The 13,751-nt window shown below is 36.8% G+C and overlaps 2 protein-coding genes across 8 annotated transcripts in view; one reads left to right on the forward strand and one right to left on the reverse strand.

The window, feature by feature from the left end:
* LOC115452172 (centrosomal protein of 164 kDa) overlaps positions 1-10,989 on the reverse strand; it is a 30,522-nt gene extending 19,533 nt beyond the window's left edge. For all 7 annotated transcript variants that reach the window (XM_037437484.1, XM_037437483.1, XM_037437487.1 and 4 more), the window contains exons 1-10: positions 10,777-10,989; positions 10,490-10,601; positions 9,759-9,906; positions 6,264-6,414; positions 5,006-5,287; positions 4,443-4,656; positions 3,796-4,136; positions 2,170-2,362; positions 1,077-1,998; positions 500-677 (exon numbers count right to left, since the gene is read on the reverse strand). In XM_037437484.1, coding sequence (XP_037293381.1) covers positions 500-677; positions 1,077-1,998; positions 2,170-2,362; positions 3,796-4,136; positions 4,443-4,656; positions 5,006-5,287; positions 6,264-6,414; positions 9,759-9,906; positions 10,490-10,601; positions 10,777-10,843 — 2,608 coding nt within the window. In that variant the 5' untranslated portion in view covers positions 10,844-10,989. The remainder of the gene's footprint in view (positions 1-499; positions 678-1,076; positions 1,999-2,169; positions 2,363-3,795; positions 4,137-4,442; positions 4,657-5,005; positions 5,288-6,263; positions 6,415-9,758; positions 9,907-10,489; positions 10,602-10,776) is intronic.
* Positions 10,990-11,457: 468 nt separating this feature from the next.
* Positions 11,458-13,524, forward strand: LOC115452171 (26S proteasome non-ATPase regulatory subunit 8). Its single transcript, XM_030180637.2, has 5 exons — positions 11,458-11,711; positions 11,793-11,968; positions 12,459-12,666; positions 12,940-13,110; positions 13,343-13,524. Exons 1-5 carry the CDS (start codon positions 11,604-11,606, stop codon positions 13,484-13,486), a joined length of 807 nt encoding a protein of 268 aa, XP_030036497.1. The 5' UTR covers positions 11,458-11,603; the 3' UTR covers positions 13,487-13,524.
* Positions 13,525-13,751: the final 227 nt, after the last annotated feature.

A 13,751-nucleotide genomic window follows, 5' to 3' on the forward strand; every position in this document is an offset into this window, starting at 1 on the left:
ACAAATATGATTTTAAGCGCCTCGGTTATTTGTATGACAAAAATTATAACGGTGACTGGACTAAAGGCCCAAAAATGATGTAGGCGAGAGACCAAATATATCGTTAAGTTCATACCTTTTTTTTTAGTAGAGATTAAAACGTATTAGTAACACAATAAAAAAAAATTTACTGTCTATACTATCCCACAGCTGATCTGGAACCTTTGAGTTATTAAACTCAAACTCTTTTAATATGGCTTTACTGAATCTGCTGATAAGTGGAGTGGGGTCCAATAGTATGTCGAATGACAAGAGATGATTACCCCTCGGCAGTCGACACAATTATGCCGGACTGTTGGCACCGGATATACAAAAGATGACCCCCAACGCAACACACTTACGTGAGCCACTATGACGGGTTTTAACACCTTATGCACTGTGGTCGCTATCCGGGCAGACATAAAATATATCCTGCCACCAGTAGAAAAATTCCATAAACATTTTTATACTGCACACTCACCAATTTCAAGCCGTTCTTTCTGCTCATACAGCCTCGCTTTATATTCGTCCAGCAGTCTCGCCATGTTGTCAGCGTGTTGCTTCTCTGCCAGCTCCGTCTCGCGCCCGTACCGTTCCTCAAACTCTAACTTCGCGTTATGAAGAGCTTGTTGGTGATTCCTCTCACATGTCGATAGTTCCTGTAAAATTATCAGAAGTTATATTGAAAATATGATTTATTATTTTGCAGGAAAAAAATGACAAATATCTGCCGGCGGACAACCGTTAATCTATTCATCGTCCATCATACTGCCGTAGTAAGTACAAAAGCATGTAATGTATGTCAGGGAAATATTATTTTGAGATAATCGAAGTTTTGTAAATATAGTTTTATAATTTTGTATGTAAAACTGAGATGGAGAAACTTTTATAAGGTTTTTTTTTTAACAAGTTCTAAACAAGATACCGTCATTTAAGTAAGTTCATTCAAATCAAGATTTTTTTGTTGAGATACCGCTCTTGAGCTTAGCACGACAGTATAATTGTTGATGAACACATTACATTAAGTCTCGATTTATTTTACCTGCCACAAAACTTACCTCTTCCATCTCCCTCTGATGTCTCTCGCTTTGCTCATTCAATCTCAATTTCTTCTCCATCAAAAACTTTTCCTCGGCTTCCCTCAACTCCTCTTGCAATTCCGCTCTCATTTTCCTCTCGCGTACCATCCATTCCGCTCTTATATTCTCTAATTCCTTCTGCAACGATAGTTCTAATCTTCTCCTCTCGTCCGATTTATGTCTTTCTATAAAATCTCTTGTTCCCATATCAGGTATTAGAGGAGACTTTATAGGCTTTGGGGGAGTCTCTTCTTGTGTCTCGAACTGATAGACGACGACTACGTTGTCGGAATTCGATTTACCTTGAGACAACATCACTCCGTCGAGTCTCGGACTCGACAATCCTTTCCCGAGACTCGACGCTGAATCTGAAGATTTTAATTGTGGGGCTATAACGGCTTTGTTCATCGGTTTAAACGTCGACAACGGACTCCAAGGTTTCCCGTAATCTAGTCTTGGGGATCTCAGTTCGGAACCTAGACTAGGTGTTGGCGATATTTTTAACTGTGACGATTTTATTTCGATGCTCGATTTCGAGTTTCTCGATATGTCATTTATCGAGTTTTTCTTTGAATCTTCCGAGTCTGATAGCTGCGACAGCAAGCTCTTTGGCAGAAAATCTATATTAGGAACTTTGATTTGAGGTACTGGTACATTTTCTGGTATCTTTGGCGATTTATCTGTGTTACTTGTTTTTGAAGTTTTGTCACTATCTTCTATATCTTTGGCATCATTTTCCTTTGCATCGTTCGACTGTTTGTCTTTATGTGTTTCAGAGTCGTCTAGATCATTCAAGTCTAAGTTAGCGAACTCTCTATCTGGAGAATCTATCGATGTTTCGGATTCTATACTTTCCATTAGGTTTATCGATATTTTACTCTTCTGTGGTATCATTGGCGACCTGTAATAATCAAACAAACTTCCAACAAATACTCAGTATACTATTAACTTTTTAGTACCTAACGTAGATTTTTTTTTAAATATGAAGGTTAATACTAAAATTACAGTACGATTAACAGCTACTTTATTTTTTAGTATCTTTACGGTTCCAGTCAACCACAAATTGCCTCACCTAGGCCTAGACTCCTTATCGGAAACCACCGGCTCTTCCAGGTGCACCGACGCGGTCTCTATGTCTCCTGGACGGACCAAGTCCGATATCTTCTGGAAATTCTTTTGGAACAGGTCTGGTTTGATGTAGTCGCCCGCGGGCGGACGCAACACGCGGCGGCGAGGCGACGTGCCACGATCGCGGCTGTCGCTTTCTGTTTGATCAAAGGGATTATTTGAGTTTAGGCTGATGTGTTGCGAGGCATAAGGTAACAATGAATGTATTGTGATCAGTCCTGGATTTGTAAATAGGCCGTATAGGCCGCGGCCTATGGGCGGCAGATTGCAGAGAACGCTTACTCGATTTTAGATTTTTCGAACTTTAGTGCCTTCCATAATACAAATAAATGGAAAATTATTAAGTACTAGCTTCCACCCGCAGCTTCGCCCGCGTGGATTTCGGGTTTCAAAAATGGAGAAGGTGCTCAATTTGTCGGGATGTTTTTTTAATTTATGGTGGTATGCAGGTGGTCCGATTGTCCGGTCAGGTTCTGATGATGGGATCCTGGTGAAATCGAAGGAACTTTTAACCATTAAGGTTGCACACGAAATGACGGAAGCTTAAAAAATGGAGTAACTTCTCCCGTTTTCCCAACATTTTACATCACTGCTACGCTCCTATTAATTGTAGCGCGATGAAAAGTATACTATAACCAGCTCAGGAGTATGAAAAATAATTGTACCAAGTTAAGTTGAAATCCGTCGAGTAGTTTTTGTTTCTATAACGGTTATACAGACAGACAGACAAAAATTTTACTAATTGCATTTTTGGCATCAGTATCGATCCCCTAATCACCCCCAGTTATTTTGGAAATATATTTCATGTACAGAATTGACCTCTCTACAGTTTATTATAAGTATAGATATGCAAAAGTAGCTCAAAAATTGTCCATAACGAAAACATGCATTTTAAAGTAAAACAAAAGAAATAATATCGTGAAGCCAACCAAATAACTAATGATATATTAAATTTTGTGACTGTTCAATTTAGTCGGGTCCGCGATATCACTTTTGTTGAGTTTCAGAACGCGACATTACATTATTATATTCTGTGCTCCAACGCACACTGCTTTGATGTTAGGAACACACCTACATTGCTTAGACAACAGTGAACTTTATACAATAGCAATAAAGCTCAAATTGACTCTACGTATTAGTTAGAAAACGTTTGTATGGGAAATAGAAAAATGCTGTTTTGAGGATTTTCCCGGCAATTATTCGAATTTTTCTCACCTTTTAAACCTTCCCTAGACCTCCACGAATAATTCAAGATCAAGATAAGATAAATCCGTTCAGCCGTTCTCGAGTTTTAGCGAGACTAACGAACAGCAATTCATTTTTATATATATAGATTTTAGAAACCTACATGCATACACACATAAACCTACCTACGTGGGGCGGCGGAAATAAAGTGGCCTACACTCATAAAAAATATAAATCCGGCACTGATTATGAGTATGACATATTAGTTCACATACGTAAACAAAAAGAGGAAGACAAAAATGCAACTATAATACCCGCAATTCTGCGAAATATTACTTATATGAGTCACCGGTGATACATAATATTTATATTACAAAAAACTCACCAACAGAATCCCTGTCGGAGACGGACAAGCTCTTCGCATCTCTGGGACTGTCAGACGGTCTCGGCGGCAACGGTGGACGGGTTACCAACGGTGACAGGACTATCGGATGAGTCACCGGTGGCGATGACGTACGAGTCACCGGTGATAGCACTGTGTGAGTCACCGGTGACTGCATCGGCTGGGCCACCGGCGACTGGACCATCGGTGATGGTATGGTTACTGGTGATGGTACCGTTGGCACGGGGGCAGCGCTGATGATTGAACTCTGACCATCGTTCTGCTCAGAGGAGCTGTTTGATCCTGGACTGACTGTTGGTTCCGGTAGGTTTTCTAATTTGAACCTGAAATTGATATGTTTTTAGCAGGTAGGTACGCAAGGTTTTTGATTCTAACTTTAAGTTGACTTCGCGATTACAGAGCCTTTTTTATCTTTATTTATGGAGCTTGGTCGTGTGAGTGAAACGTTATGTTTATTTATAATGGCAATTATGCCGACTAGCTTGATCGTACTCTAGCTGATATCACAATCTGTATGTTCACAATGAGCCATCACGTCAGATTTCAATATGCTTATAGTGGAAGCTATCCAGTCGTGAACAAAATATATCCGACACCTTACTATCACAAACTTAACATGAATCTGTTACCTGACACTCTTCTTGTCCTCTTCAAAGCTAGAAGCCTGCCTCTGCTTGCTCATTGCCAAGCTCTCCGTCTTTTTGTACAAGAGATCAGACAACTTCTCCCTCAGTATACCTTTGGGTGGGTCACTTTTGGTCACGGAATCCAATGGCAGCGACTTATCAGTGTCAGGACTAGGCAGGTCTGATTTCGACAGTTTTAAGAACATGTTTCCTTTACCTAAGGATTATATAAAGAGAAAAAAAAATATTCTAATTTTTTTATTTTAAATAGATTAGAACATATTCTCATTGAGTAAAATATAGGGTCTTGTCCACATCTTTAAGATCTAATCTCGCCTACATGTGAATGCAGTTGAGTACCAGATTAGTTTTATATGGTCCAAGGCTCGCGTTGGAAAATGGTGGTGGGAAATAATACAACACTCATAGCAAGCCCAAGGTACTTTGGCCATCAATAGGGTATACGCTAGTCTTAAAATGAGAAGAAAAAATGTAACTGTCCATACTAAAAAGACCATGAAACGAGGTACATATACTGGCACAAAACTTATATTGAAAAGTCTTACCCATTAAAGGGAATCCCCTCTCAGCCTTAGCAGAAGCAAACAGCGGCTTATAGTTCTCTTCTTCAGGACTCGTCACATTGATCTTCAAGTCTATAATCTCTGATTGCTGTTTGAACAGCATCTTGGGTCTTTCAAACGAAGGTCTGTTCAGAAGGTCTCTGTCTGAGGTATTCCGAACTAGAGGTTTAGAGAAGGCGCCGTCCACACTCCTTCGAAGTGGGGAGATTTTCAAGTCGCCTAACTTTTTGTCTAGCCTCGTTAGAGGAGATAGGGGAGGTCGACCTGAAAGTAGTAGACTAGATAATAAAATATAGGTTAAATGATCAATAAACAGTATAAAGGAGCATGACCCATGTACCCACTAGATTTAATTAGATTTAAAAAATATTTTTATAGCATAGGCAGTTTTTCGTAAAATTAATATAATGTTTATTTTCAGGGCTAATAAGATCAATTTTCTGTGTATTCACACAGTTTTTCGAAAGAGTTAAGTCCATTAAATAATTGTTGAATAAATTGGTTAGGTCATTATTTCTCGTACGGCCTTTAGTAATAAAAATTTATTCTTGCATTAGCCATTAAAAAAGCATTAAAAATAACGTCAAGGGGAAAACAATTTAGAACACACATTTCATTATAAAGCATTGTAAGTTTTTCATTTAATTATGAGCGTCAACCTTGCTTCCACAATTTTTACTGCCAATATTATATCTTTTAGTCCTGAATTTGAATTCAATACTTTGAAAGCGGTGAAAATAACGTAAAAACTAAAAATGTAGGAATCCATTCGGAAGATACGGCCTAAGCTACCGAGCGTCCTGGACGAAAAATGTAGAAGAATTTACAGCCAGAACTAGTTATAAACACCAATTACATCACATTCGTAAAAGTGGATGCATTGAGCTTGATATAATGGCCCCGGGAGACATATAAGCCCCTATCTTCTTAAAGCCGGTACTGTAAGAATATTAATCGCACCTTTAGAACTATAGACCGAACTCAAAAGAAACGATTTGTGGGAAACGAATAAAATACATTTGAAAACAATATAGAAGGCAGTGAATTGAGCGGTCGTCGATAGTGAGAATCTCTGTTTATGTTCTATAATTTTGTCTTTTCTCGTCATAGGGTTATAGAGCATGCTTTGAAATTTTGAATGCCATGCATTTTTTAACAAAATCAGTAAATATATACATTTTGAGTTGGTCACTTTAATTCTAAGGGTGCGATTGTTTGTGTACAGAAACCCCATTTTTACCTATAGGAGTGAGACGTCGGGAGGCCGTGAGCGTGTTATCCCTGGTCTCCGCGGGATGGTTCTCGCTGTCCGTGCTGAACTCCTCATCGCTCTCCACCTTCGTCTCCACGCGTTCCAGGTTCTTCGTGTTCTCTTCAGACGTGAGCAACTCCTGTGGGAATATCAAGTTTGGATAATTCATATAGAACACCAGCTAATAAATAAAATATTACTTGGCAGTATTCGGCATTTCACATATAAGACAGTTAATGCTTTTGTTTACTATTTATTTGGGAGCTTGACTTCTATATTTGGTTATATTATAATCGACGATTGGCGATTACGTAGACATCTTGAAACAGGACCTATCTAATGTCAGACATTTATTATTTTGGTGGCATAACATTTCAAGTAAACCAGTATACCTAGGAAGTTTTCTATAAGAATTTTGAGGGCATGTGAAGTCTGCCACTCCGCACTAGGCCAGCGTGGATTGGCCTAATACCTCTCAGAAGTAGAGAAAGCCCGAGCCCAGCAATGGAACAGCATAATATAAGACAGGGCTAATATTTAATATTTTAAATAACAGTATCCCTCATATACAGCTGTCCTTGCTTATTAGTAGTTAGCGGTAGAAATACACAGCGTTTGTACCCACTAAAGAAAACTCTCCTGTAAGAGAGACCTAGAGCTTGATACCGTCAATTACGCTACCACTATCGTCATCAGCCACATGAAATTTACTACTGAACAAAGACCTTCTCTACAGATATCCAGACGGACCTGTCAAAAATTTGTCTATACATAATCATAACATATGATTTTAAATGCTTGCTCTACAGTCTACTGGGATTTTCAAAGTTTGAAAATTCTTTTGTAGTTACTGAAAGACCATTACATATTTCTCTTTGATGCATTATATCGTCATCCCTTTCGTTTTTATTTCTAACTATTGTAGCTATTGCTCGCGGCTTCGCCTGCGTGAAGGAGATTTCCGGGACAAAAGTCTCGCTATATATTTTCTCGGGATAGAAAAATAGCTTATATTCCTACCCAGGGTCTTAAACTATCTCCATACCAAGTTTCAAAAAAATACGTTCAGTAGATTGTGAGAAAATTGATGATATATAGACAGACAGAAAAGAGAACTTTGGTTTATAATATGTGTATATATTAATAAAATAAATAATATCAGCCCTATATATACTTTATCTACTGCTGACCATGGGCCTCCTCTACTACTGAGAGGGATTAGGCCTTAGTCCACCACGCTGGCCTAGTGCGGATTGGTAGAATTCACACACCCTCGAAATTCCTATAGAGAACTTCTTAGATGTGCAGGTTTCCTCACGATGTTTTCCTTCACCGTTAAAGCTAACGATAAATTCACAAAGAGTACACACATGATTTTAGAAAAGTCAGAGGTGTGTGCCCTTGGGATTTGAACCCGCGGACATTCGTCTCGGCAGTCCGTTCCACACCCAACTAGGCTATCGCCGCTGTTTATATATGTGTACATATTAAAATCAAATAAAATTTCATCAAACTACCTAGTTTACAGGTGTTATTGAAATACATTTATTAATATTGTTCACTATGCTTTACCATTGCGTCAGCGTACATGTTTATTTACCATCCGTATACCCATTTAAAAATCATAAAAAACATAACTCAAATGATTAATATTTTTAACCATCTAACCACACGATACGTATTCTCATAATAGTAGCCACAAACATGACACGATTTTACAGTCATGTTCCATTTAATGTGAAAACAGGGCATACTAAGGCACGACTGTTTGCATAAAGCCCAGGGGCTATTTTACTTGTATGACATCAGCTTTAGTACGAAGAATACCTCTATGTCCCACTAATATTATAAACTAGCTTTTGGTCGCAACTCCGGCCACTAGTGACGTTTCCCGAAAAAGATTCACTGTGCAGTGTACACTTTGCCACGAAAATGCAGCCTTTATGTGAATCTACTACGTCTATCTGTATATCTAATTCCATCCAAATATGTATTAGATATTTCGAAATCACATTAACACTATTACTATACTTATATTGATTTTACGAGTCGCAAAAAGAATGGGTATACCAATGGCGAAGGGTCCATACAACTGATTCCTATCGGCTTCCCTTTTCTTTACGTTTGTCTTAGATTTTGTATTCTGTTTAATTGGCTGCGAAATGTTAACCAAGGCATTTGTTCTTCCCTCGGGTTACCAATTGGAAAATTTCACCCTTCGCTACTGGCGTATACTGTATAGAAACTTAAAAAAAAAAAGTTATTAAGTATATGTTAATTCTAGTCTTCCGTATTTTCAAATATTCAATAGTTGAAGTTGCTATGGTCACGTTGTTAACACCCGTATTGGACTGAACTTCGACGAATATGACCCTTAACGACTAACGTATGTACAGCCGCAAGCACCCATGAGTGCACGGCGCTACGTGACCCCGCTCAATTAGGCTATCATTTGCCTGCTAGTTAATTAATTATTTCGTTTGTTTAACAATTACCCGACAAGATATAAAAGAGTACCCCTTGCGTCCAGGCTTGGGCGTAATTACTCAAATCTGCTTAAAGCGGCAAACAACTTGAGCATAAGTGTAGCTATACTAAATTGTTCATTATTACAACAGCATTATGGGGTCGCAAAGAGAAGCAATCGCGCAGGGCTTCCCGCTTTGAAGGGTCTCACGCTTGCAAGGAGCATTGAAATCAGATAAAGCGACCTCGCAGAAATTTACCACTCAGAGCCATGCATTAGTTAAGGCTACTGCTTCACTGCTTACCACCTTATTGTTATTTAACTCATTACTACGTTGTTATGATTTGAGTATAAGAATAATAGAGTATTTTAATAAAATTATTTATGTGTATTAATAAGTTTTTGTATATCCGGTACCAACAGGCCAGCATAATTGTTTCGACTGCCGATAGGTAATCATCTCTCGTCAGTCTCCGAAGAGGATAGATGTCAGGCTGCTTATGACTATATCACAGACAAAATAAATGACGATTTCTATACTTAACTTTCATTTACTCTGGCCAGCAATTACTTAACGTTATCGCTAAATCGCAAGACTGGTGACCCTAGAATATCGGTACAGTCGTCCCTGAGGCCGTAATGATAACTCCAATACCAAAAAGCTCTTCCAAGTGCCAAAAAATAAGTTCTACTGTACATAATTAAAACAAGCATTCGGACAGTATACTGTCCGATTGCTTGTTTTAATTATTTCTGCTACTAGCAAGGATGTGTAAGCACAGTAATAGTCAAATTACAAAGCATATTAAGTACTCTACAGAAATCTTACACACTTTTATAAAAAAAGATATATCATTCTACCCCAAAATCCTAAATAATTGTCCAAAGCATCACTTACTTGAACAGAAGTGCAACTGTCATCTAGCATGGATGCATCCTGTGTCTTCTTGACCAGACTTTAAAAAAACCCACATTACACTACCGAAGAGGTGTACCATAATCCTTTATAATCTCACCTGAACAGAAGCACAGGTGTCATCCAGCATGGAGGCATCCCGGGCCTTCTTCACCAGATCTCTGTAGACATTGTCCAGTGGATGTTCCCATTGGGTGTTCTTTGTTTCTTCATTATAGTAGTAATGGGTTTGGAGCTTTTCATCATAGCTGGTTGGACAATTTAATGATTTAGTAGTAAAAATAAATGAGAAGTCTACATTTAGATATTGAATTGGGTATGTTGAAATATGGACATGACCAGCCTTACGATTTATCAACATTAATGTAAAAAATATACCCTTGCCTAAGTAGACGGTAAAAGTATACTATACAGAATATCAAAATAATCATTTGTTTTTTATATCTATCAAACTTTATTTTTATTCTGGCAAATTTTTTTTTCCTAAGTTTATAAACATGAACTTGGCAAATATGGTCATTTAAAAAATATTTCTTTATTTTAATCAATACTAACTTAAAAAGAAAAAATTATAAGAGTAACAAGGTAAAATTGATGCAAGGAATATTTATTGAATTTGAGTTCTACTTAGCTATAAGTATAGTATTACTTTATACACCTACCATACTAACAATTGAAAAAAAACCCATACATTGTATCCTTATGGACTCAAATGAAATGTAAAGTTACTTATAGAAAAATGAATAACAAAATAAAATTTCATTAATACATCTTGCATTAAATCTAGCCATTTTTATTAAGTATACAATTCTAACATTAATTAAATCTTACTAAGCCTTCCAGGGTGGTGGCAAAGCTTGCATGAGCCCATCCCGAGCCAGCGGCAATAGGTGGCTCTCGCTCTCCGGGTCAATGCCCAGCTGCTGGGCATACTCGCTGATCTCTGTCATATAAACAAAAATTATCGATTCGAACGACGATACACTAAACAATGCCAAAATATATCACATCACTTTTATAGATAGGGAGCGATATTGAATAATAATAAAAAATGTTTAACGAAGTCCGTATTCAGTCTGAAAATAAGAATCTAATGCGAAAATTAATAAATTAGGAACCTTCTGCGGACGGCTGACTGTTTTCATCGAAAACTTCACGGCATACCACAGCCGACGGCGAAGACATTTTTCACAACATTATTTTTATTTATTTTGAACGAACACCACTTATTGTCAATAAAAATTCATGACTGTAAATCCACTGATTCATTTTTAACCGCATAAAGTAAAATTGAGAAATCCCCTTCTTCCCCTACAAGCAATGACAGATTGCAGAGAATGAATGATTCAAAGAGAATATAATCACTACGTTTTAGAATGATTGATCGAATGAAATAATAAATCTTGGCAATTGCCAGTAATAAAATTAAAAGTTTTTTTGTTCCGCATTTATTATCTATTCAGCCAATATGGTACCTATATAAGATCAAATCATAATGTTATAATTTAAAATATATCCTTATACTGCATTGCCAGGATAGTTGCAAAGAAATAATCAAATCATTAAACTCAGAAATTTTAACGAGATGCATTGATTACACACATAAGTAGCATTTGGTACTTTGACCTTTTTGCGACTGCATCTTATAGACAGAAAAATGTAAGAATATATTAGAGAATTAATCTAATAGATAATTTGAGTATTCTTGACTGCCCAGGAGATAGTCAATATTTAAATACATCTGTGAAAATGAAGAAATTAAATGTATCCGAATATATTTTTTTCCTATGTGATAAAAAAGACAAGTCACTACTCACTGGTGAACAGAACAAAGTTTCGTATTCCATTTCCGAACGCCTTATGTCAAAAAATTAAAAAGTAAGCAACCTCAATCCGGAAAGCTAAAAGTGTTTTCTTTTATATTTTAACAAAAAATTCATCGAAAATGGCTTCGGTTAAAGATGTAGCTACTTTGTATCAAAATCTTAAAACAGAATGGGCAAAGAAACCTAGAAAACTTGACAAATGTGGAGAACTATTGAACAAAATAAAGGTACGTCTATGATGACTAAACAATATTTAGTATTATGTTATGGTTTTGTGACAGAACTATAATAGTTTTCATTTTTATTAGATCGCATTAACACAACTGAGCTTTCTTCCGAGTAATAACACAGTGGCGAATCAGAAGGAGTTGATTTTGGCGAGAGATGTTCTGGAAATTGGTGCCCAGTGGGCTGTCGCCGTAAAGGATGTCAAAGCGTTCGAGCGATACATGTCACAGCTGAAATGCTATTATTTTGATTACAAGTAAGTGGTTATTCCATATTCAACAAAAGTTTTCAAGTTTTACAGAGTGTACATTTTATATCTGTGTACTACAACTTATGTTAATGGTGCCTAAAATTACTTCCCTTTCTCTTAAAAATGTATCTATAGATTCGTTTCAAAAGGTATTAAATTTCCCTACTTCATACAACCAATTCTATTATCACCTTAACTGTGGCCCCAAAACAATGAACTATCTCCCAGAGCGATATACCATGCACATAGTGTGTTGTGTACACTAGCATATGGCTGTGCGACAAGAGTGAGTGAGACAGTCATAGATAGGTTCATTTCAACACTCCAGTTTTATGCTAGCTGTTCATGCATTGTGCCTCAAAAAAGCAACTGTTGAGTGAGCTGCCGTTAACTTACTAAACATGATTCAGTGTTTCAGCTATACAATCATATGGATTTTTTTTTATAAAAAATTATCATAAATGTCCTAAAATATAATATGCATTATTTTCCACAGAGATCATCTTCCAGAATCAGCATTCATGTATCAGCTTCTTGGGCTGAACCTGTTATTCCTTCTCTCTCAGAATCGTGTGGCTGAGTTCCACACGGAGCTGGAACGGTTACCTGTGGATGTGATCAGGGCTGATCCTTATGTCAGGCATCCACTTGCATTAGAACAATATCTCATGGAGGGAAGCTATAATAAAATCTTTTTGGCTAAGGTAAAACACTATTGTTTTGATATAAGTATATTTGTCTGTCTGCACAATAACATTTAATATTAATTTAGTGTTGGGGCAATAAAAAATTATTTGATCATTATTATTATCAGTGTATAATGGTAATTTAAAAATATATCTTCATGTATTGCACTTTTAGCCATCTATCTATGTTTAAGAAAAATCCCCAGATCAGTAATCCTTTGAGTTCTATTCCTTTTACACACACACACAAAGTTGCTTGACTTATTTATCATTATACTTCATGTCCATCAGGGTAATGTACCAGCTGAAAGTTACACCCTATTCATGGATACACTGCTGGAGACAGTGAGAGGAGAGATTGCAGCATGTATTGAGAAGGCTTACCAGAGCATCCCATGTGCAGAAGCTGCAAGGAGGCTCAACTTGTCCTCACAACAAGCTGTGCTTGAATATGGGAAGAAGGTATTTATACATCATGTTGATTTTATGGTCTAGAAAGTTATAGTTTTGAGTTTATTTTTCTGCCTCATTGATTATAGGAGTTAAGTAACAAAAATAGGCATATTTACATACATTATAAAAGAAAAATCTGATGCTGAAAATTAAATATTTTTTACATCATCTGGGTAAAAATTATGTCAGAATCTGATTATTAACTTTCAAATATCATAAAATCAAATGTTTTTTTTTCTAGCGTAACTGGAATCTGGGCCCAGACAACCGCTACCTCTTTGCAACAGCTGATGATGTGAATGCCGCCAGTGCTGGAGTACTGCCATCTTCCGAACTTGCTGAGCAGACTATTGAATATGCAAGACACCTTGAGATGATAGTCTAATAATGTATAAGTTTTGAGTAATAAATGATTAAATTTAATTGTGGTTCTTACAAAGTCCTTCAGTCTAATTCTCATTCATTTACTTAAAATCTTTTTTAACAATACAAGGTAGTAGGCACAAGTGAAAAATATTTACACTACCATTCTTATAACCAATTAATGTAGCAGTTTAGCAGGAATAATATGGTTACCTTTTCATGAATTGGATATAGGAAAATTAAAACAGAAGCCACTTTTCGACATGCAAACCAAAATAAATTGAGTC

The sequence above is a fragment of the Manduca sexta genome, chromosome 11 (assembly GCF_014839805.1).
Source record: "Manduca sexta isolate Smith_Timp_Sample1 chromosome 11, JHU_Msex_v1.0, whole genome shotgun sequence".
Classification (NCBI taxonomy): Eukaryota; Metazoa; Arthropoda; class Insecta; order Lepidoptera; family Sphingidae; genus Manduca; species Manduca sexta.